Source organism: Poecilia reticulata, linkage group LG14 (assembly GCF_000633615.1).
Source record: "Poecilia reticulata strain Guanapo linkage group LG14, Guppy_female_1.0+MT, whole genome shotgun sequence".
NCBI classification, from domain to species: domain Eukaryota; kingdom Metazoa; phylum Chordata; class Actinopteri; order Cyprinodontiformes; family Poeciliidae; genus Poecilia; species Poecilia reticulata.
The window spans coordinates 7,092,724-7,118,973 of NC_024344.1; the positions used below are offsets into that span (position 1 = coordinate 7,092,724).

At 37.3% G+C, this 26,250-nt stretch overlaps 1 protein-coding gene across 3 annotated transcripts in view; it reads left to right on the forward strand.

The window, feature by feature from the left end:
* The window catches only part of cadm2a (cell adhesion molecule 2a), a 224,648-nt gene that overhangs the window by 157,726 nt on the left and 40,672 nt on the right, over positions 1-26,250 (forward strand). For all 3 annotated transcript variants that reach the window (XM_008427171.2, XM_008427172.2, XM_017308609.1), the window contains 3 exons: positions 4,262-4,411; positions 18,516-18,668; positions 20,880-21,017. In XM_008427171.2, the coding sequence (XP_008425393.1) occupies positions 4,262-4,411; positions 18,516-18,668; positions 20,880-21,017 (441 nt within the window). The remainder of the gene's footprint in view (positions 1-4,261; positions 4,412-18,515; positions 18,669-20,879; positions 21,018-26,250) is intronic.

Below are 26,250 nucleotides of genomic sequence, written 5' to 3' on the forward strand. Positions count from 1 at the left end.
AGAAGAACCTAAATTTAGACATGGAAATCAGGAGAGAACAGCTGCCTTCTTCCCTCAGGAGATGCATTTAAATCAGGTCTGGGTGGCCATAGGGGAGAATGGAAGAACCTATTCTACTGGCCAATTAGGTGCACTGAACACTGTGAAGCTCTAATATAACCATCATTGTGGCCCCTTTGGCCCCCTAAGTCCCTCTGGATGTGTAGACAGACAGAAACAGGGCTAAACCAAGGGATTGCTTCACTTTTTTACTGTAGTAAAGGGACAAAAGAAAAAGAGGAAGATCAACCAGCAACAGAAAGTGAAAGATTTTCTGTTAAATCAAGAATTTATCTACCCATTACATTACGAGATTCAAATGTTGTAATTGACATTTGTTGTCTAGAGTTTGACCTTTTCTGCTGAATATTTTCAGAACAAACTAAAATTAATTAATTTTTTTTTTTTTTGTCCAGAGGCCAACAGGTGGGTAATAGGTAGGCAGAGGGACTGCAAAAAGATTTATAATTATAATTACATTATAAGTGTAATGTAGTCAAAAGCTTTCAGGAATCTTTTAGCAGACCAGAGACTCTTCTTTTAAATACTGCCAGGTATACTACAGCAACAATAGTTGACTTTACAGATGGACCAGTGGAAAACTCTTACAGAAAATCTAAATTATATACACTTGAAGAAGTTTAAAATTTTGGCAGATTACTACTATTTACATGCTGCTTCTGATTTTGACTCTATAGTTAACAATATTTTATTCCACCTTTCCTGCTGGTAGTGGCTATTGCTATTTATATTTATAATTAAGATGGTGTCACAACATGTGTGTTGTAAAGCAGTCATATTGTGGGGTTTACAAATATATGTTTTAAAAGATGAAAAGATTAGTGTATTAACTTTTCTTTACCATCTTCCATTAGCAGCTAGCACAGTTAACATTAGTAATTGTAAACAATCCTTGTGTGCATTTCCTTGTCAAGGAGGAACCTTTCCTTACCTGTGATATTCCCGAAAGGTTGCCAGGTTTTCCATATCCAACATATTCCATAAGCAGCATAAAAACAATACTATAAAATATTAGACAGTATAGAATTAAATTTGATTTCAGTTCTTAGCAATGGTCACCTTATTTGGCTGTAAATTCAAAACAGTCCATTTGGTTAGGGTTGGGTATTAAAGGTACTTCATTAACATTAGAAGCTAAAAACATGTTCAGTTGAATATTTGGACAGGATATTTTAATATTTTTTAATGCAGCCAAAACAGTCAAACCCATACAGTTCCAGCTTTGACGATGCTGGAAATTGAGTTTGTGTGTATCTTTTAGTGCTGACTCATTTCTAACTTCAATACTGGCTATGAAACAGCAGCAGGAGAGATGGGAACATTTGCAGCCAAATAGTCATATTGTGATGGTGAGTTTCCTGGTGTGCTGTGGGGAGAACAAGACGAGTCATTCTTTAATTTCTTGTATGTTATATATTTAAAACTGAACATTTTGAGTAGAGAACCATTTATCTGAAATTATACACAACATTTTTCCAGTGCCAGCTGAATCCCTATAGGTTATATGTTAATAAAAAGCAGATCAAATCGGACCACTGTCCTGTGATTTTAGGTGTTTGATTTTAGATGCTTACATGTCCACTGGTATACAGTGGACATGTAATACAGTGGTATTTTACAAGACGCTTTCTTTGCATTCAAAATCTCACTTAATGTTGTTATTCAGTACAGAGGTTAACTACTGACTTCATTTGAGGCCAGCAAAAAGAAGCTAAAATGCATCATACCCATCACTATGTTATCCAAGTGCATGGGTGATAAATTATAGAAAAAAGGTAAGTGATTTAAAGATAGGTTTTGGGGAAAAAAAACATGCAGGCAGTTGCAGAAGTATTTTAAATCGACAGATAATGCTTCATACAAAACTTCCATGAATAAAACATATTCCTCCTATAGCTGAGATCCATTTTTCCTCCATTTATCTCTTCTTCCCTCTCTATCTCTCACACGCATGATTAACCTCGGGAGGCCTTAATCAACACTGGAAATGACCCATGCTCCTTGACTTACCTCTCCCTCTCTTTCCTTTCTTTCACCTCTTCGTCTCTCCTCCTTGCTCGTCCTCCCCCACGGCTTCTATGATGGGGCTTGACTCAAACGGTAACCCAGAAGGCAAACACAGTTTGAGGGTTAGTTTATCTCACCTGTGCAATTAATTACCTTCTGTGAAGGAACCAGAAAAAATTGCAGCTCGTACTGATTCATACAGGGACGTTCATTATCAGTTTAAAACTGCCTTTTTTGGAAGTTTTTTTTTTTCTTCCAAAAGTGAATCTCTCTTTCCATGTGCATCATTCAGCTTCTTCCCCCTGAAAACCTTCATTCTCACAATTTTTTTAACATTGTACCTCTGCGGATGACACCAGGGATAGATTTATGATCATTATTGTTCGCTTGTTTCCCGGCTTGCCTCACGCTCACAAATGTATACTCGTACCAAAGTACACAGACTCGGACAACTCTGTGAGCTGTCCAGGGTCCTGACAACTAGAAGGTAACCGCTGACAGCCAGTCACAACAGCGCCTCGTCCGTGGTGCTGAAAATGAATTTGGTTCAGCTTTGAGGTCACGGATGAAATGTATAATTTGACTTGCCGGCAGCTTTTCGCTCACTGGATGCACGCATTAACACACATCAGCATCCGCTCAAGTCCACTGAGGACAGCTTTTTAATTGGTCCTTTTCACTGTAGCTAAGGTTTCAATACTTCTGGCTAAACACCCCCTGTGTGTTCAACATTTGGGTCCAATTTAGCACACCATAATCACTGACCGGCCTCCCTGAGCGTTTGCTTTGTAATTAGGGTCTTAAGCCTTTAATTATTTATTTTTTTTATAGCCAAAGCCAAATAAGCCAAATGTACGCTAAATTTGCACCTTTTTTAAAGTGTTCTAGAGATAAACTGCAGTATTCTTATGCCTTGATCTCTTCTTACATTTGCGTCATCACAGCCATTCCTCTCGAATGATACGCACACATTTTTTACATATTTTTTCAAGAGGAAGAAAAGTGATATGCAGTGTCTGTATTCAACATTATTTATATTTTTAGAGATAAAAACATCCAAAGTTTTCTGATAAAACTTCATTGGTAATGAGACTGCCTAGTTGTATTCTTACCTCTGTCTAAATGCATCTGTTCTGCACAGGCTTCACATATTAGCAGATTAGTAAAGAAACATCATGAAGATCAAGGAAAAGGGTAGACTGGTCAGAGACTTGGTCGACAATTTTTTTTTGTTTGAAGTGATTCACTTATAAAATCTGATTGCATTTAATGCATATTAAATGCGATGTTAGGTGGAAAACTTACCCTGCACATCACCATGATTACTCCGTCCCTACGGGGAAACATGGTGGTAGCAACCGTATCCTGTTGAGATGCTTATATTCCTCAGAGACAGGGGAAGTGATCAGCTTAAATTGAAAGGTGGATTTCGCTAACTGTAGGGCAGTTCTCTTCTGGGCTGCAAAACCCTTAGGATTAGGATGATGGCTCACCTTCCAATAGAACATTGACCCTGAATACGTAGACAGTGTGACGATGATATGGTTCAGAAGAAAACATGTCCGTGTGTTGGAATGGCCCAGTCAAAGTCAAGACCCAAATCTAGTTGATGTTCTGTGGCAAGACTTGAAGGTTGATATTTATACATGATCTCTATTCATTGTGAGTAAGCATGAGCTATTTTTGCAGATACTAATGGGCAACAATTGCACTCTCAAAATGTGCAAAGCTGGGAGAGACTAGCAGCTGTAATTGCAGCTAAAGATGATTGTACAAATAATGAACTCAGGGGGTTGATTGCAAATGCACACAACACAATTCCAGACCGGTATGTAAAAATAATGTGAAAAATATGTATACTTTCATATTGTACCTCACAATAACACACTACTTAGCCTTTCACATAACATCCTAATAGAGTACATTGAAATTTTCCGATTGTAATAGTGAAAAGTGTAAATGGTTTTGGAGGAGGAATTTCTCCTGCAAGGTTCTGTAGATATTTCTAAGCTTTAAGATGCATATATGATGCACATGTTTGAATGTATTCACTCATCATTCCTTAACTGAATGAAATGCATTTTACCAGCAATGCAGCCCTTCAACTTAAGCCTTCATAAATGTGGCACCTACTTCTGTCTCTCTCCTTCCCGAATCATCTTCATCTCCTCTTTCTCGGTGTGTCATGTTGCAGGTATCAGTGGTCAGTATCCTCTGGTTCAAAATGTCACCGTGACAGAGGGTGGAACGGCAAACCTGACCTGCCGTGTGGAGTATAATGACAACACCTCCCTCCAGTGGTCGAACCCGGCACAGCAGACCCTTTTTTTCGGGGACAAGAAAGGTGAGTTGAGGACTCGCAACACACATCGACACCCACATGCGAGGCACAGAGTATTCCCTGTTTTAATGTAGGCTTGTGTTGGCAGATAAACTGACAAAATAATCCTTTCTTTTTCATGTGTGCTTGTCACTGGAACAAAGCACCAGTCCCCCAATTTCACTGTTTGTGTTTTCTGGTGCGTTCTCTATTTTCACAACAGGGGTAGCGCTGTCCAGACAAAAACACACATGCCTTTAAAAATCTGTAAAGCCTTTCATCTGGTGATGGATGATGTGAGGCTATTATTATCCATAGCTTATCCTTACATATTACATGGAGAGAGAGGGAATGAAAGAAAGAGAGAGAGAGAGAGAGCAATGGAGATATAGAACGAGAGAGAGCGAGATAAACACTGAAGCATGCAGAAATAACCAGCTGAAGAGCAGTTGAGGGTGAGAACTGATATGACCATCTCTGTTTCTGACTTGTTCGCGCTGAGCGGAGAAACCAGCAGGGGGTTTAACCTGCCATGAGCAATGTAGGGAGTTCAGTGTTTCTTTTTTGTGCATGACCCATTTTATCTCAAAGTAGGAATTGTTTATTGGAGCACTTTTGTGAAGATGGCAAGAGCTGCTTTAACGGCTTTCATCAGATTTCTGATGTTGCATCCTCAATCAGTCTGAAGGTAGATTGTGTGTTAAAAGCTGAACTCGCAAAACTATGTTTTATTTTTATTTGAATAAAAACATCCTAATCTGAAATTTAAAGTGTTGTTAGACATTGGATCATCAGGACATCCCACACACTAACAGTAATGTATTGTAGCTGAAATAATAAAATCCAAATCAGATAAGCAGCATTGAGCAGTTAAATCTGTTGCTATAATTATTAAATTACAGATTTTGTGTTTGGCATTAAATTGGTTGGAATGGTTGGTCCCTGGTATTTCCAAAATTTTGAATTGGTCTGCTTTCCAAATAGAGGTCAACACAATGTAAAAAAATAAAATTAAGTAAAAAAGTCACATTTCGTAGACTTCTTCCAAACGTAAAGAATTTTCATTTTCATTTCTTCTCTGTTTTTTTATTCATCTTTTGGTTCCAAATGAAAGTTTTTTTTCCCCTCATAAACATGCTATAATTTTTAGAAATGTATTAATCCCAAACAAAATCACAAAAAAGGACCAAAACAAATCCTGACCGAAGCATTTCCAACACAAATACTGGCTTAACAATACTTATGTTACCAGGTGCGTTTGCAGATAATGCACCGTGTATAATAATTACCAGATAACATCCTAAAAACTCTGCAATTCAGTAATAACCTTGCTCCATTACCTGACAAATACCCTTCAAAGTGACATATAAGCAAAGTGCAGATGTGACTGGAAGCAACCAGCAATTTAGTGGCTAATAGGTACAAAGGGTTCATTTTTGACCTTTCACACCATCTTAGTAAAGTCCTCATAAATGGAATTCATGGCACTTATTTCGTCAGGTCATAGCAGCTGAAATAATTGTGCCCTGTGCGTCTCTCAGCTGCATTAGTTGAGTGTAATAGAGTATGAATCACACTCTCTTATAAGTGTCTGGATTAAGCACATATGGGATTTACACAGTCTTCTTCCATTATCCTGCAGCCCACTGGGCTTCCTCGTCCAGTTTCATGTGTGAGTCCATGTCGCATGTTTGTGATTATGTCCAACTGTGTCATTGCTGGTGTGGATCTTTTGCATATTGGAAGCGAACGCATGCAGCTGGAAAGCATTTTGGTTCACATTTTCACTTACATGCCTCTTTTCTGAAAGAGCGGCACTAAAAAGCTCCATTGAACATCAAATTCGACAGTTGATGTTCTCTGCAGGTTATTCCATATCACACCAGGGGTCGAGCTTGGGGGTCTATTTCATGGCATTTCCAGTGCTGAGCTCTGAGATTGAAAATGAAAAACTTGCCAAGGACTCTTGTATTATCAGAATAGCAAAGGGGATAGTACTGAGATTCCAGAACTGTAATGCTCCTTTTTTGGGATGGTGATGTATTTATGCCTGCGTGTGTGTGTGCGTGTGCGTGTGTGTGTAAGTTCTTTTGGGGGTTCTCTTTCTGATCATGATGAGTTCAGATGCACATGGTGATGGGAGCATAGAGATTATGAATGTTTTCAAAAGTGCCACAGGCGATGTGAGAAGAGAACGCAGTCTCAGCTGCAAGCGCCTTTGAGCACATGAGATTTCAGATTAATTTTCTTTGCTGTCTGTTGGGAGGAAGAAGATGGGGGATTAGGCCAAGCTGCTCGAAAACACCATCCAAACTCACCAAGTTTCTGCATATTTTCCTCTGTAGCAACTGAAAAGTTTCTTTGCTTTTGCAGTGTAGCAAACATGGAATGTTTTTTGTCATAAAAAGGAACATTTGATGTGTTATTGGTAGCTGTTAATAACTTCATGGGAGAAGTAATTATTGTTATTGCATAAAAGTTCCACATCGCAATGGACTTTGTCAAAAAATTAACTGATAGAAAAACACTTTTTTAAAATAAAAACTGAAGATGCCTTAAAAAGCTGTTCCTGAACACGATACTGTGCAAATGGGCCCCATTCAATATGCAGGAGGACACAGGACACTTGTAAAAATAGACTCAGGTGTCTCACAAATGACTTGGGGACTAAGACTAAGAACTAAGGACTAAGACAAAAACAGTTCCAGCAAGCAATGTGTCATGAAGTTAATTTTGAAATTATTGTGTGGTTCTTAGTGCTGAACTGGTGCGCCACCCACCTTGGAGTAGCATAAGACAGCTCACCTATATTTGATCAGTGCCTATTGAACATCAGTAAATTGAAAGTGCTTGCTGTGGTTTTTCCACATGATCTCTTATTAAAAACCAACCAAGCTCACAAAGGCGACCACCACTGCTGCAAAAATAATGTCTTCCCACGCCCAATCTCACTGTACTTAATAACAACGCCACAAGGCAAGGTCATTTCAATAGAACAGGAACTCCCACACCTACTTAATGAACATCTAGCCACACTGCCCGCAGGATGTAGGTACAGGACAGTGGCCCATATGGAAGAAGCCTGATTCATTACATAATTACATCCCTTAACGACAGACCCCTTTAAATAAGATCACAACTGTTTTATGTATAACATTGGATGTATGGTGTTGTTTATTGCTGTTGTGTTGTGCCTGTTGTGAATCATTTGTATCAATCACGCAGCAATGTGAAAAACAAAAGATTTTCTTGGTGACAATTAATTTTAATGTATTGAGTTTATCATAAGATTCAGCCTTCTGTTGACTCTACAGGACGGGGTGCATCGGTATGTTTCATATTGCAAAGTAAAAACACATGCAAACGATGTTAGTGCTGCACAGTGCCCCGTAAAACATCGGTATAAGCATATTGTTTTTTTCAAACACAAACTCACACAACTGTCTACATTACAGTTCTTTGAGTGTGCCCGTTTTACGGCTGTTGTTGTTTAATGTCAGGGCTCAGACCCACCTCTAAGTCATTTAGTCGGATGAAAGAGATTCCTCTTGTCTCCCATCCTCTCAAAGGCGCTGTCTGTGGAGAGTTGTTTGAATTTCAAATAAGTCATTGTCCCAAAAGCAGCCAATTTTGTCCTTTCCATCACTCTCCACTGAGGAACTTAAGCTGGGCTTTGACAGACCGAGGGAGATGAGCGCTAGGCAAAAGGGATTCTCTCTTTTATAAGATTCAAAAGAGGCTAATATCTCGTTACAAATTGCTCTTTTGGTTTCATGTAATTCAGGACTTGATAATAGCTTTATTTCCTGGATGGAGAAATTTTCCAATGAGGCATAATTAGAATTTCTTCGATATTCTTATACTAGAAAGAGCCTATGTTTAATTACTTTTCAGGCTAAATTTACAGACCCATTTAGTAGACCCATCATGTCTGAGCACCAGCTGAGGTGTGACACTGAAATTACTTATTCAGCTTAGCTACAGTAATTTGCTGTCCATTTATTCACATGATTACTCTTTTAACACTGACATCTGTATTTTCATTTTCAGTCTGTCTTGTTCTTTCTTTTTTCCAGCCTCGGTTAGCTGTCCACCTCTGTCTTCAAGAGACTGGCAGGGTTGAAAATTAGTTCATATGTACAGTATTTACCATTTAAGGGGTTGCATTTTGAAACAACTTATTTTGCCTTGAGAGGTTACAGATGTAATAAATAAAACAGTGATGAGATCTGCTGCTTTGGTAGGTACGGCTTTTGCTACATCCCAATAAACTGTAAATGGAGGAGTTGAATGCAGAACATCGGCAAAGAGGTTGAACTGCTGAAAACGGCGAGAATCTGCTGCGATCACTTTTATTCCAGCAAACAAGGACATTTTCTATCAATCCTTTCGTCAAACATTGTCATCATTTAACAAAATAAAGCATGATATAGTAAAAACAAATTATTTTTTTATTAGATAGTACTTTTATTAATTATTTATGTTGGTATCAAAATGCAGTTATTGTGAAAAGAAATAACTGTTCATTAATACTTAAAAAATATCAATTACATTTACCATAGCACAATTAAATGTTATGATTTATAATCACAAAGTGAAGTGATATTTACATAAAGTAAATATCACCCACTGTCTCATTACGACACAAACATAGCGAAACAGTGGAAAGAATAATAATGAAAAATACCGGCAAATCCTCGCATGGCATATCAGAATAATACACATAAAAGTGGTTTCCCTGTCCATGACAAATAATACGTTTTTTTTTTTTGTAAAAATAGTTTATTCACATGATCAACTCTTACTTTCACCTTTTATCTGAACAGATTGAACTTTACTAAGACAGATATTGAAAAATGGTGCATCTAGATTTTATCCAAAAATGAATGCATCCAAACATCTTTTTCAATGCACTCACACCACAATGACAGTACTTGAATCTAATTCAAAAGGTTTACTAAGGTTTATGTTACTTTAGGTTTTATATTTGACTCCTATGAAAATAATTGGTTCTGCTGTATAATAAAAATTTAAATTAAATATAGCAATAATATGTTAATGATGTTGGGAAAAACATCCAAAATGCCCTCTGTGCTCCACTTGCGGTCATCTCTGCCAGTATGCAATGCCATCTGCAGATTGATTGAATCTGTTTAAACATTAAGATTAGTGTTATGGGTGAACAGCTAAGGGCCAATTGCTCGATTTTTGGCCCCCTGAGCTGCTGAATATGAAACCATTCAAGTTCTTAGATGTCAAATATTCAGCTGCCTAAATCAATTTTCTGCCTGTTTATGGTTGTGTGAGCATGTGAGTAGGTTTGTAAGTGCACGCATACATGTGTGCACGTGGAATGTCAAGCATTCCAGCTTTCCACCATGAGTCCTTGAAAGCTTCGATGCATTCAGTGGATCCATGCCTGAGCAATTTAGAGGATAGGCTTTTAAAAGTTCTCCAAAGTAAATACCAAAATAAGGAAAAACTGGCAGACTTTTTTCTTATTAAGCAGATAACAGAAGTTTCTCTCGAAACATAATCTTAGCAGGGGGCAAAATTTTTTTTAGACCGCTGACTTTTCTTTCTCCTTCTTGGAATAGTGCCTTGGTGAAACATCCTTTCCTATCGGTCTGAGGATTGGTATGGGGCTCTCTCTGATAGAAAAACACTTGACTGTAAATCTCCAAAGATCCCCAACAAGACACTTCTCTCCAAGACAAGGACCATAAAACATGAGTGGTGAAAAAAAAAGAAAAAATGAGACGAAATGTAGGCCTTGGTGGGATAAAGGAGAGGAATTAAAGATGCATTTTATGAGGGAGCTTGCAAAAGCTTTTATCACCTATAGAAGAAACTTTTTTTTTTTTGACCTTGAGATTGCTTCTGTGCTGCTTCTCTTTGGGAATTGTCTTTATCTGAATGAGATATTTAGTTTTTCATTAAAAAGAAAAAATACACTAGATCTTCTTATTTGCGTTTTCATTGTGCTCATCCAAACAGACATTATAATTACTAAAAGAAAATGTCTGTGAATGTGTTGCTTGTGTTGTATCTCGTAAATCAGAAAATCTGGTGTCAGGCAAATGTCAGCTCTGTTTGTACTGCAAAGCAGGTTAGAGTGAGAAGAAGGTTGAATCTTCAAATAAAGCAACAGATCCAGTTAGTACTGTGTGCATTAGTACAGCTACTTAATCACTCACAGGGATCTTCCTTAGATAAACAGGAATATTTTCCTGCTTTTAGACACCTGCTTAATCTGTCTCACTTGGAAGAGAGCACAGAGCTAAAAAGAAACCTTTTGTGGAAGAATGTCTTCTGGTCAGAAAACAAACTTTTAGGAATATGTGCAAAAGCTTTGTGTGGTACATCACCCTAAATATACCATCCCAACTGTGAAACATGCTGGTACCACATCTTGGTGTGGTAACCAGCATGGCAGGAAAGATAGGAAAGTTAGTCAGATGATTTTAAACTAAATGCAGGGCAATCCTCATGAAAGCAATTTTACGGACTGCAGTTGTCTGTAAACTGGTGCAGAGGTTTACCTTCCAGTTGAACAGTGCTAAATATGCTGGCTACAAAGTACAAATGGTTTTGATAAAAAAACATTCCTATGTGGTAGATTGGCCCAGTTGAAGTCCAGGCCTAAACTCGGTTTAGAATCAGTGCCAATTAGTGGAGAATGATGTTTGCATATGTTCTCCATCCAATCTGTCTGAACTTGAATCCTTTTACAAAGGAAAATGGCCAAAATAACACAGCTGGTAGATGAAGTGGTAAACAGATTTACAAATATAATTGCAACCCTACTAAATATTAACTTTTTTTTTATTGCAAAAGACATGTGTAATTTTCCTTCCACTTCAAATTTGTATTATTTTATGTTCATCTATCCCCAATATCAAAATAAAATATATTAAAGGTTAAGACTGTATTGGGGCCAAATATGAGAAGTTAAAGGAGCATGAATTATTTTGCAAGCCACTGAATTCCCCCTCCGAAATTTTCTTTACTTTGTAGACCAAGGCATCTGGTCTCCTGCTGCAGTCTTGAGCTGAGGAGAAAAAAAAAATGCTAAAAAAAATACTATTGAGTTGATGGGCAAAAGCTGTCTCCTCAGTGACCTGCTTCTCACAAGGACTTAATGAAGTGGGGCTGGTGACGGTGTCCCACTGAACTCCACACGGCAGGGAGAGACTGATGAAAGAAAATCATCTCTGTCACAGGAAAGAAAAATCTCTGCAAGCCAATTACCATATGGAGAAAGGCACATTTTACATATCACACAGCCTGCTTTATCTCAGCAACATACAACAGGTAATGGAGGTTGAGGAATGACTCAAGCTACAGAATGCATATGAAAACTATTCAGTGAGGATTGTTTCTGTTTGCTTTGCTCTCCTATCTCTCTCACAATCACACACATGCATACACGCGCAGACAAATTCAATGCCGAGATGGGTTGTTGACAAGGAAAAGAGAGCGTCCGCATCCACACAGAGACAGCTGAATGTATATTTTGAAATTTGCACTTTTCTCATTATAAAACTGTGTCACTTGAATGAGCAAACACCTGCCAAGGTTCTGTCCTAATACACGCTGTCCCTAGATAGATGAAGGGATGGGGAGGAGAGACATGGGAGAAAGCTGGAAAGGAAAGGGCAGATGGGAAAAGAAAGAGAGATTATAAAAGAATGAAGGGAAGTGTGCAAATATGTTTGACAGAAAAGGAGTCATGACTGCATTGTGCATGCATGTGTTATTCATGTCTGTACAAGCCAGATGTAGAAATGTAATTAACACCAAAACACGCACACATGCTTAGAATCATTTTTCTATATTTTAATAACTAGGACAGAGTTTTTGCAGAAGACGGATTGATAAGTATCCAATTTAAATGTCTAGACGTGACAAAAAATAAGGGCTAAAAAAGGCTGAGGTTGCGTAGTGATAATTTAATAAGTAATCATTTTTATTTTAAAGTAATACCTCATTACAATATTGTTAACCACCCTTTTATGTCACTGACATTGGAAGATCAACTCTAAAACTACACTAGAGTCTGGCATCGACTTACAGATGTAACGCCAGATTTACATGGAAACACCCTTATTTTATTATTGATTCAACTGATATTTGTTTTGCAATAATAATAATAATAATAATGATGATGACAGAAGCAAAGTAGTTTGTACTGATATAGTTGCATCATGACTTCCACACTCTTAAGCCCAATGCACACACAGAAACAATGAAAGATGGAGATGCATTATGAGCAAGCTCTTCAAAAACCTGACAGGCCTCGACGGTCCACAACATTTTCTAAACGTTCTCACATTTAAACCTGTATAAATATTGGTATTTCATAACACCAACAAGTTGGGAAGAAAAATATTGTAACAACAGCTTAAACATCTTTCTTTTATAAGATAGAAAATTAAGTTTATATTGAAACCTATTACAAGAAGATCTGCTGTAAACTTGCTTCTTTATTTTACAAAACATCTTTAAGGATTTTCATACTACTTTGTGCTGGTGTATGCATTCTCCATTGACCATGAGATTATTTAAAACAATGAGTGAGATGTAGGAGGCAAAATGTAATAAGACAATAAATAAGGCAATTAAGAGATAAAGAAGAGTATAACATTTCCTGAAAATATTTTGAACACCTGGATCTTTCAGAGTCAAAACCAACATTAGGGATGTTGGATGTACACAGAGGAAACAGACTGTTGATTACTGTTCATGCTTTGTTTTCATTTACTTCTCAGCAATGATTGTATCTTAATATCCTATACAACATGTTTGTATCATTACAGTTAGCATCAGTGAGGCTGCCAGTTCACTGAACATGTTCCCTAGGAATAAAAATGTCACTTCTAATTTAAAGGAAACGAGCCATCTCTGACTCTTTGCAGCTTCCTTTAGTCTCAGTTTTTTTCCCCTTTCAACGTTGTGCCTCTGTTCTCACCCTCAGCAGATTTTTAAAAAGAGATAGCTGACACTTGCCCTCTCTGTTCTGTCCGTTTCTGTTTGGGAAAAGAGCATCGTGTGGCTTTGGTGTCGCTGTCGTTTACACGCTGCTATCTGATCGGAGTTGGCTGCATTCAGGGAAACTTTAACAGAGCCAGCAGTCATCAGCACTTGTAATTAGATGGAAAATCTTTGTGCATCCACAGGCTTTTGAAGAAAAGTGCAACCACTTTGGCAAACTTGTACCTGTCGAGTCTTGAGGTGCTTTGAGTTGGTAAGGTTTATGCATTTAAATGTTTAATATATGGCTTTCTTTCTTGTTAACGCATACAAATACCAAGATCTATGTGCTTTGCAAGCAGCAGAATCTACAAAGGTGTATTGACCATTTGTTGGAGAGGCAAATCAGACTTTGATGTTGACAAATGCATCGTTACTTTCTGTCCATCTTTATAAGAGACAAAAGCTGGAGCTCATTGAGCAGAAAATATGGTTGTACATCCAGTAAATAATCTGTCAAATACAAATGTGCTATTCTTTGATGTTGACAACAACACTATCCTTCATGAAAACACTGAAGACTGTTAGTGCTAATGGTTTGTAATGGATGGCAGACTGCTGCAGTTGCTGATGAATAGCAACGGATGCTTTCCTCCTTTTTGGCTGCTCTGTCAATACCCAACCATTCACTTTGCAGAGTGTGGAGCAGAGGTTATACTGCTAAGGCTCTGTTTGCTTTTACTTACTGTGTTCACATGAAAGCCCAATGTGCTAAAAGCATGTGAGTCTTCAGTTCTTATTATTTTAATGTATATTTAAAGTCTTCAGTCTTTACTGGCATATAGAAAACGGTCTATCAACCCCCAAGCCTAATCAAACTATTAAATTAGCCAGCCTATCACCTATTTGCTTGTCTGAACCATTTTGGTTGAAATAACATCAGTAAGACACTTGTTGCCATTTGCCAGTCTCTAAGGAAAATAGCCTAAGGAAAGTTTTACTGTGAGATGTTTGAGGGATTTCTTGCATGTAAAGCCTGTTTCTAGTCATCCCACTGCATCTCACTGAGATCTAGATCTGGGCTTCGACTCGGCCCAGGCCTTCCCATTTCTCACTTCTATTCAGAAAGTCCTTGGTGGATTTAATGGTATCTTTTTTCATTGTTATGTTATGTTGCAAGGTCCAGTTCTGCTCCAGCTTGATTTTTTTTTTAATTACAGGTGGTCTCACATTTTTTGTTACTATTCTAATTTTGGACTCCTTAGTCTGTTTAGCACTTCAGAAGTCATGGTCTTTGTCTACATTCAATTGGGAATTTATGTTTTACCCAGAAAGCAAATAATTTCTATTGTCACATTTTTCTCTCAGAAAAAATGTGGTTCTTCTTGGATTCCTTCCACGCCCTCTGTTGGTATTTTCTGAACTTGAATCTTATTTTTTTTAAATCACTGGAAGAATTTAATGATATAGGTGGCGGAGGCCTTCTGGTCTAAAGGTCTTAGAGCTCATCATCCACTCATCAAAACAACACTAGAATAAGGATAAAAGATGGCCAGTGATTATTAGAATGGTTTGATTGCTGTAATGCTAATTGGTGAGGACATATTCTTAATTCTGTGTTAAATGACAATGGTCCTCAAGTTCATAAGCAACTGTATTTTTAATTGGCCTTGACATTTGGATGCTGGTGATGACTCATATAAGTTTATTATATTATTCTATTGATACACTACATAGTGCAGTGTCATCCAAGCTTGTCAAGTCACCAAGTTCATTTTTGTATTTTTCGATTTCAGTAGACCTACAGGACTGAATACTCTGTGCGTTTCTCGGTTTCTGGATGTCTCATAAATTGCTTCTCTAAAAGAAGCATTGAGGAGAGGCGAAGATGAAGGCAGGGTAGCATTGAGACAGCTAGTGAGCCAGTAAATGTATTTTCTGACATTTGGCTGCTCATAGTTCCTTGCCCAAAGCAAATAAGAAAACAGTTGAATTGAAGCATTGTTTAACTTGCACAGGTTAGTGAAGCCGCTGGAGTAGACAGAATTAGGTCTTGGGGTGGGAGGAAGCAGAAAAAGTGCTACTCAAGCAGGATATATAGAGTTTGTGACCAGAGTGAGCTTCAGTAGTCTTGTATTTTTGTCTTTTGCGAGCATACAACATGGAACATATATACCGCATCTTTTCAAGATGGGCTTCTTCATTAAGTGAGCTGGCAGTGCATTTGACTAAAACTAACTCTGCTGTCTTGCTTTGATGACCGTGTGTATTCATTCGTGCACAGAAGCAGAAATGCACTGTCACAGGTGTAAAGCCTAAAGATATATCATGTGCTTACAGTATATCAACATGTCACGCCTGTTCAGAGTCGGTGCACGGCGTGCAGAGATAACCGGTGTTGCGAGGAACGAGAAGGGACAGAACAAATGCAGTAATAAATGAGAGTGAGCAGATGTCGTTTAGTCAGACTGATTCCAACTCTTTTGCCATTTGCTGTAGGGGATAGGCCTGGACGCAGCAAAGCAATTCTTAGCATCCCATGACTGACTGAGATGACATCAGACTTTTTCCTATTTGTCCTCCATATTTGTTCACTCTGTGAACGCTGCAGCAAGAATGAAAATACGACTATAATGCCTGATTCTTACTCTTAACTTGGAGTGAATAAATAGAAAAACTCTGTTTTTGAGATGATGGTCCAAAATTAATTGTTCTCATTTCAGATTAATTTGTTTTGCACTTTACTATGACCCCAAATTTAAACTAGTGTTCTTTCCTCATCTTTTCATACTCGGCTTGTTTTGGCAAGAAGAGTAACCTTTATGAACTTGTGAGCACCAGCAAATCTCTTTTGAAATAAGAGAGTGATTAGAGGAATATTGTGATGTGGTAAATGTGCAGAGGGCAGCAACAGTTCTCTGAGATTTCCATAAAGAGGCAGTTTATGCCTTCATCTTAAAGATGCCTGTTGCGTTTTATCCTGCTAATGGCACATTATAGCTTTAATTTAAACAGTAAACTTGCATCTACTTTTCAGAAATTGTCTGCAGTTTATTGGTCTTAGACAAAAATTCATACACTTATGGTATTGATGCTACTTAATATGATATAATGCTGCAAATAAGAGTCAAATCTGTTTTAAAGCAAACCTTCTGGTTATATTGGGGATTTTATTCTCACACAAAATCAAAGTTTTTATTACCTTTCTGACCATGTCACATCCTTTTATACCAGCCATGTGTAATTTGAAAATAAGATAAAAAGGGTTTAACCAATTCAATGAAGCAAATCCATTCCAAAAAACACCAAAAATTGATATTTGTTATGCTCAAGTTCCATAGATGTAAATATTTATTTGCATTATGGTCCAATGCTGGGAAGAGGTGCACATGCCTCATAATTGTGCATATAAGCTCAATTATGACACTAGGGGAAGCTCCAAGTATTTAAGGCTGCTGCTCAAATGCAAGATGCATTTGTCACAAAGCCAAATTATGAGATTGAGATTTCAAAATGGTCTTATGTGTGTAATAAAATTTTTTTGTGTTTTATCAGTTGGACCTCAGGAAGACTAATAACCAGTTTGGTAGAAACTAATGGAGATCCTAATAAATAAATGTTGACTAATGAGATGTCTACTTAGGAATACATATATTTTCACACGTAGGCATAGATTTGTTCTCTTAAACTCAGCATATTCTGTCAGTCTTTCAGTCACACACACACACACACACACACACACACCTACACACACAGACTGACATGCAAAAAAACCATTAAAAGCAAAGCATCCTTGGGTGCTTAAATTAAATGAGTTCTGTGGAAATGCTTTGTTCATGCAAAGACAATACATGAATGGATACTCTCTTCAGCAAGGGTCATAGAAACGGGATGAACAGAAATTGTTCACACAATTGACAAATTCAAGGGGTCTTTTTTGAATGCACAAGCTTGTCTTTTTACGTGTTTTGGTTTTATAGCTTTGAATGTACCCTTTAGATGAAAGTGACAAATCCTGCCAATTTTCAAGGTGTCACTACTTTCTGAAATTGTAGTGCCTGTTCCCACTGAATCACAGATACAAAATGAAAGGACGAGCTTGGAGACTGTTGAGTGCTGATCAACCAGCAAATCTTTTTCAACTCTCACATCTTACCAAACTCTTGGTGCGCTTTTCTCTCCATTCCTCCTATTGCAGTATTGATTTCCATCGCGTTACTTTTCTTTTCGGAAAGATTACATTTTCAAACTGTTACCTGTGGTTTTCAGCAGAGAAACTGGTTCCACCATAGTTCACTGTGGAGGTTTTGAAATCCTTTTCTTTTTCAGATTTAACGGACAGGTGTTTTTAAGGTCACACTTTTTTTTTTTTTTATTGTCGTGTAAGAGAATTCATAAATACAATTCAAAATTTCTTTAGAACACATAAAGCACATAGCTCTCTTACAGACATTTTTGATTTTTTGATTGGCACTTAAATGTTTCAAATACTCCAAAAACATTTCAAATACAAGAAAGTCAAAGAAAACTGTGCTGCAGGTTAATAAATTCAACAGTAAAAGTGTAAACTGTGAGAATTTAAACAGTGATACATCATAGTACATATATACCCAATCTTAAAATGTATTGAGTTTTAGAAAAATTTAATCAAGTTGCATGCTTTTGGTTAATGCTTTTATGGAATTGTGTGTGTGTTGTTATTTCGATACATTTATAAGTTTGGGGAAAAAACATTACATATTTTCTTTGTTTGACTTGCCAGTCACTGATTAGAACCAGTCAGACCAAAATCATCCTGGTCGCTTGTACATCTCTAGTTTTAAGTTTTATCCAAGTAGGGTCCAAATCAAAAGAGGTGCATTTGGTTGCAAGAAACCCCACTTCACCACAAACAGCTTCTTTGTTCAGAGATTTTGTTCTTGTGTGAATGAGTAATGGAGTTGTTAGAATGACAAACTTTCCATCATATAAGTGATATAAAAACAGGGTTTTTAATGTACTCCAATAGCAAGGTTTGCTTTTCATCAAATATTATGAATGCACTAAAAACCTCCACCCGGTTGCTCTGTTAAGACATGTATTTTACATCTGTCTTCCCAAGTCCATATTCATTCAGCTTGTACTGTTTCCTCCCTGTTCGTGTCTACATGTGCAGCTTTAAGGGACAACCGGATTGAGCTTGTGCGCGCCACATCGTCAGAGTTGACCATCAGCATCAGCGACGTCACACTGGGTGATGAGGGCCTGTACACCTGCTCTCTCTTCACCATGCCAGTCAGAACAGCCAAAGCTTACCTCACTGTCTTAGGTAAGAGCATTTTATACAAATAGCTGCATAATGTCTTTGTCTTTCTTTGTAGAAAATGTATCCACTAATGCCTTTTGTTTTGATTTAATATGGTTAAAACTGCATGTTGCTTTTGCCTGCAGCTGGACACGCAAACAAACAAACACAAACCCCAGACTGTTAATACCACTCCTCCCTTTCAGACATGTTTGTGTTGTGATCATCACTTTACACAAACATTGCTTCATTTCCTGCCTCTGGGCTTATTATCTTTCCAATTAGTTTTTTGCTAATGTTAATAGATGTGCTCATGCACTCCAGGACCATTAGCTAGCTCTCTGTGTTAACAAGCGTTCTCAAAATTAGAGACATTAAAGGCGACCGCTCAATAAGGATGTGGGGGAAATTATTTGTGCAATGCTGAACAATACTTAATGTAGCACGCCAGGAAACAAAGACGCCGATTTAATAATTATACAAAATGATCTGGGAATGGCCTGGTTTTATCAGCTGCTACATCAAGACACTCAGTGCTGGCAATGAACACAAGTAAAAATGATTTGGAGGAAATGCTCAAACGGCTTCACACTCAAATCTGTTGGACTACACATACAAATATGTGTTTTTCTGTTAGAAGAAGGAAACAATTACTCGTGTAATACTGACACAGACGAAAGCAGTGTAATAATCAACCGCTAAAAATACTGTATCATCAGATTCATACTTCATTCAGACATTCAGATTAAATTTCATTTAATACAATTGCAGACTTTAATTTTAGTCATTAAAAACTAAATTATTAAAAACTAGAGTGCCTTGGAAAAGTATTTATGCATACATCCACACATTCATAGGCATAATGTGCAAATGTTTTATTTTCAATGGCCCCAACCTTTTTTGTACAAAATGAACATGACGACATCAGATGAATATCGTGTCTAATCTTCTCCTATTCTGTGTAAGAAAGAAAAAAAACATCAGTCCTTTTTGTAAAGCTACAGTAACATATCCACAAAAGTAGGCAACATAACTTAGATAGAACAAAAATGTTTTCCTGTACTGCAGAACAACAGCATTGAAAACCTACAAAATAAAATGCAATTCTAATTGCTTCATTACATGAGTAGTCAGTTCTTGCTGAATATTGCAGCTTTTGCTGACATTATGTATTCAGCTTTTACCCGTTCACAAACAGTAACCATCAGGTCCATTTAACTGTGCTAACAACTTAGCACAGTTAAATGTGGAGGTGGTTAGACAAACAAGCCAAGAGTCAGTCAATGGCATTGACTGACAGACCTTGCAGTCACTCAGCCCGAGGCAAACCTATTGCTCACTGACAACAGAAGGGCAGATGCAAGTCACTTAAAACACTCATTACAGGAAAGGCCAGTAATTAACATTTTCTGTACAAGCCTGTGGCCTCTTACCTAGTCATGAGCTTTTTCTTACCCACATGTACACACATTCAAACTAAAACAGGTTTTTCAACTTAACCTTTGTGTCTTGATTGATGCCTTTTGGGCACTGGCTGTTACCATGGTGATAGCATGTCAATTAAAAAGTCTTCCTGCTACAGTTATCAGTGTACAGGAGTGTAGCCATGCGAATGTTTTTTAAAACACTACTTAGTGTTTAAAATTATTTCTGTCATTCTCTCCAGCCAAACGTACTGTGAGCTATTTGGCAAAGAAGATCAGGAAAACATTTTGATGTCTAAATGTGCAAAGCTCATGCAGACATACCCCAAAAGACATTCTGCTGTTGTTTTGTGTTTTGCAAAATAAAAATGAAAATTATAATTTTCCTTTCACTTACCAATCATGTGAAAATTTGTGTTGGTTAATTGCATACAAAGTCAAAAAAATACATGAATTTTTGGATATGTGACAGTGTGAAAGAGTGGTGTGTATACTTTTCCAAGTATACTTCATGAATTAAAGCAGGGTTACATAAAACACAGAATTACAGTAAGCAATAAGCTATACGGAGAGGTGTTAGTATTTTTTTGTAAACAAATAATAAGCAAAACCTCTTAACCGTATGCCAATAAAAGCCTGATGTGTCCTGGAACTGTTTGGTGAAGCTCTGGAGTGTGCTCCTTAATCTCTCTGCATGTGGGTAAGCTACTGAAAAAAATCCCAAGCAGCCATAATAGAATTATTGCTGCATAATGACAGACTGTGGTGCCTGAACTATTTCTATTGCTGTGATTTCCATTCCATCATCCAGGTGTGCCAGAAAAGCCGGAGATCAACGGCCTGACAAAGCCAGCCATGGAGGGGGACCACATCACTCTGACCTGCATCACTCAGGGAAGCAAGCCCGCTGCCGACCTCCGCTGGTTCAGGAATGAGAAGGAAGTCAAAGGTGCCTCATGTCTGCATTTGTATTTAAATGCATCACGTCTGTTGCTGCACAGATGCTGAATGACAACAGACCAACTGGATAATTGGTTGTATTTGTTCAACAACAGCACTAACAATAAATTAGTGATCACTTTTTTCAATATTTGAAGCATTACCAAGAGGAACCTGACTGTATAAAATTTATTGCTACACAGAGTGCCATATTTCAAGCAATTTATTCAGATTATTTTTGATTAATATGGCTTACAGCTAATAAAAACAAAAATTCAATTTCCCCAAAAGTTGAAGCATTAGAGAAGACTTCTAAAAAAGGAAAAAAAAGCAATTGAAATGTTGATCTATTAAAAAGTATGTACGTCTTTGTGTTTGACCTTGAAGCACTGACTGCAGCCTCTTTACCTTGTAATTCTCCCAACATTTTCTTCAAAGGATGTTGATCTCAGTTCTGTAGACAGTTGCTCTCCAGGTCACTTGCTTGTCTTTCCTTCCACTCAACCTTCCAAATTAAAATTCTCAATCACCAGCTTCTTCAGCAACGACCTTCTGTATATTTTCATCCTTGTGTGTCTTGCTGCATCTACTGGACTACTGATTAACTTTTTATTGGTCCCATAAAATATTGTTTATAGTTTTGCTTCTTTGATTGACCTACTTAAATAAATTAGCTTTTCAGTAATATTTAATTTACTGAGATGTTCCAGTACGTTCCTATGCAACTTCACAAGGAGAAATTTCTTCTAGCGGTTTCTTCTTTCATTTTTTTCTATGGATTTTGTAGTGATATGTGGTTCCACAAAGCTGCGTAATATAAATTGTGGATAATTATTAAAATGCAAAGTATTAAAAGTAGTGGGAGGTTGTGCTTGCTGGAACATATTTTGCATTGATATGGTATTTTAGGTTTGAATAATGCACACAGCAATAGTCTTTTCGAACCCCACATCAGATCATTTTCTGAAACAAAATTGAATCCTCATTGGGCCAAAAGAAGCAACTTTACTCTCCGTCGTTGTTGTTTACAGATGTTTCCACATAAAATTTATGGGTTTACCAGGAACAAATACAACCTTGGCATGTGAAAAGGAAAAATATGATTAACTGCTTTAAAATCGTTTACACATTAACCTTTTTCTAATTAATTAATCAAATTTAACACATTAGAGTCCAAATTAAAAGTTACCATGTTACTCTTAAACTCTTAAGTTCTTTGGCAGGTTATCTAAAATAAGAACCATTACTAGTTTAATTGGAAAGGAGACATGAGCAGCACAGAGATTATCTTTGACTAAAGAATCAGGATGGACAAACTCTAATTCGGAATATATGAATCAAAGAGAATATGTGCATAAATGAGAATATATGAAACCGTAACAGAATACATAAATCAAATTGCACTCTGACAGAAGAATACCATTCTGCAATAGCATTATGCCTCTTTACTGCAGAAAATTCATGTATCCTGCAAACAAATGGAAGTTCACTACCTACTTACAGCAACTTCTGCTCTAGAAGTTTGAAGAATGATGTGAGTTTTGCTTCCCACGAAAGGTCTGTTGGATGCTGCCAAAATTATTCATCTCTCTGATGCTCAACTAGAGAATAGCTCAGCTCTGCACCAAGCTGAGTGCATAGCAGCCATGCCGTCTGGTGGAGTTAAAATTACTTTTACTGCACTATGTGACGACATCTTGAAGATACCTTGATGCATCCAATCAGAGGGATTCAGTCATAAGCAAACATTTTGTGGACTTGGATTATATGTGCACTAAAACTTCTGTTCTTCAGTCTGAAGTTGGTTGTTTTTGTGAGTTTTGGTGTCAGTCTCACTAACACTGCAGTAAGACATCAGTTTGCGCTTTACTCAGTCAGTGGAAGTAAAAGTAGTCCTCTCATAAGCCTAAACTCTCCAAACTTTAAACTCTACTCTCTCAGCTACTGCTCAACTCTTTTTCCTCCTCGTCCTCTTCTGTGAAAGTTTTTGAACTTTTCTCTGACAGATTGACAGTTACATCCTCCTGCATCCAAACTTTTTGGATATCGTTTTCATCGCCCAGCAACCAGCACTATAAGCTTGGAGATGAATTGTGTCTGTGAAGCTTTGTGAATTACCGCCCCTTTAGAGGCAACACAGACCACTGTAAAAGTAGTACAGCTCCGTCCATCTATTGACCGGTTTCAAATACAGTGCATGATCTATTCAAGAATATACTTTGTGACTGATGAGCAATGCAGCCATATGTCAAATTACACTTTACACTATAATTTATTACTGTCATTATGTAACTGCTTGTTAGTTATTTATCCCAGAGCAGAGTCAGCATTTACCTTCTGGCCTAAGATCACTGCATTAGCTTCATCCTTTGGTTCTTCTGCATTAATTAACTAGTTGATGCCATCAGCCTTTATAGCAAGGAAACCAACAAATCTTGAAATTCTGACATTTATGTTAATCACAATCTGCCTTTTCAAACTAAAGTGACTTTTTAGGGTTAAGCAATATGTTGTGCAGGCAGATTTGCAACTGTCTTGGTGTCATGTATTACAATATAGTAACAATCCCTCATAAACATGCATCTGATAAATTTGTGTAATATATTCAGCACAATTCTGCTGTGGCTACTGCCAACTGCACTCTTGTATTTGCTTTCTTCCTTCTTCTCTTTCTAAAATATTTCTCAACTTTATGTAAGAAACTGAACATAGCTGTTGTTAGCGTCTGTCCAAAAGGCTCCTGAAAAGAAAAAAAGTTGTTAAAGTAACAATGTGAGCTATGCCTTTTAACATGATCAATCATTAGTCTTGCAACTTTTTGAACAAAACAGCAGAAAGGCATCTGTGATATATTTGGAAGATCGGGGCATAAAATGATTAGATTATGCTTTTCAGCAAAAAATGAAACAGATGCTCCACTGAATCAGCCAAAACCTGCAGATGGAAGACACTCACAGATCATCAGCACAGTTGCAGAACCTTAATAAATGTTATTTGGTTGTACAAGAAAGTGAGTTTAATGCAAATCATGAAATGTAAATCAACTCTTTTATTTTTTTATAAATCGATACAAATTTGAAAATGTAAATATAAACAACCCTTTAAATTACTTGATTGCATGAATAGATGTTGTCAAAATCTTTGCTTAACCCACCGGATCACTGCCACTCAGTAATGAGAATAACAAGCAGCCAGGTGCTGCACAGCCTAAATCTCAATTAACTGTTGTACAATTTGATTTAGAAAAAAAGGATTTCAAATGCAGAGCTCAAACGCTTCACAGATATGTGGTTTATTTTTACTTTTCTCATGCGAGGGATTATTGAACCAGAAAAACATTTTTTTTTCTTTTTCCCAAAGCGTGCATAATTTTTATTTTCAATAAATTAGCATGTTTATTTTTTCTGCTTAGACGGTGTTAACACGTATATCTGACACAAAATTGTCCCTCTAACTAACTTGATTTTATCTTCGTATTTTTGGAATCTTTCCCTTATTTGCATGACTCAGGCAAAAAATGTTTGCCTCCAAAGTGAAAACGAAATGGGTTCCTAGTGCTTGGTATTCTCCTTATCCTGTGCGCTCATTAAAAAGACCATTAGATTCTCCAGTAATTAAAGAGAACACAACAATCTATCACCTAATTAAAGATATGATACATGTGGGGAGTTTTATACTTTTCCAGTTACACTAATTACTATATATTTGCAACATATTACAAGAGTTCATTCTCTACTCTGTTATACGTTGTATTTCCCATCTGAAGAACAAGCATATAATAACAATACAAAGTACACTAATTAGCAGCGTGACCACTTTTCTTAACAGGCTTATTTAGTCTCCAAGGGTGAATAATGCTTCTCCCAGTAGCCCACTTCTGAGGAAAGAGCTCCCAGTACAGAAAAATACAAGCTAGTTGGAATTTGATGCATTTTTAAATGAATTAATTTACCACCAGAAGTTTACAGTTTGCTCCAGATATTTGTAGTTAAGGTGATCTCTAGAGGATGTGCAATTTTATTGATAGTAGTTGCTTTTACGGACTCTTTAGATGATTATATTGAAGTGTTGTGTGTGTTGATGTCAGAAGGTTGGTCACAGCGACAAAGCTGTTCTCCCTTAATTTAGAAAGAACAACATGTATATATACTCCACACTGCACGTTCCTTGTAGCACCTGTAAAATTCATAAGGAATTATGTGTTTGCATACCAAAATGGCATGCGCTAGGAAATTTTGAGAGTCATTTAAAGACACTAGTCAGTGGCACTTTTATACTAACAAGTGTGTATGACAAAAACACATCTAGTTAATAAGGTGGTTCCATAGCAGGATTTCTCAAGTCATTTGAAAGCCGTGGTGGGATTTCTCTGCAGCTATAAACACTTTCAGAAAACCTAAACTATATATATCTTGTTCAAATAAATTTTAATAAGTTTTAATTTGCTTCCAATAAGCTAATTCTCTTTTTTCTAATGATTCTGTTGGCGGTGTCGCTTCCCGTACATGTCTGTGTTGATTGTCAATGGTCCATCCAATGAGGTTTCAGTGTCTGTGTGCCGTCAGGTGTGTCTAATCTGCCCAGGGTCTTCAGAATCAGGAGAACAGGTCTGTGTTTAGTGAACGATACAGCAGTGAAACTGCTCTTTTAGCCACTCAGCTTACAGAGCTTGCTAGAAGATCCACAATGACATGAGACGTTTTCACTCTCTGATTGGATGGTCAGAGTGAATCTATCAGTCAGAGTGAATCTATCACCCCAAAATTTAGTTAGCAAGGCAAAACCTCAGCATTATGTGCACATTAATAATTTTGAGTTCGTTTTTATTTTATACCCACAACGGCTGACAGAGGAGGAGAATTTGATTTGGTCTCAAGATGAATTAAAAATTAATTTCTAAGGCAGACTATTTTTCCATAGAACTGGACATCCTAACAAATGAGCGGTCCTGGCCGGTGTTTGTTCACCACTTTCAGGCCAGAAACTCTTCGAGTGGTACCACTAGCTTACCGCCTCTTAATTATATTACTGGGAATGCCTGCTATTTGCAAGTGATCGACTCACCAGAAATAAGACATGATAGGCAGCCTTGACCTCCATGACCTTAGAAAAGGAGTTGTTGATGGAATTGACACAGAGTTCATTTGTGTCAAACAAACTCTTTCGTTTGACACGAAAGAGTTCGTGTCAAACTCTATAGTCACTGAATAGTCTATTCAGTGACTATGACAGTCACTGAATAG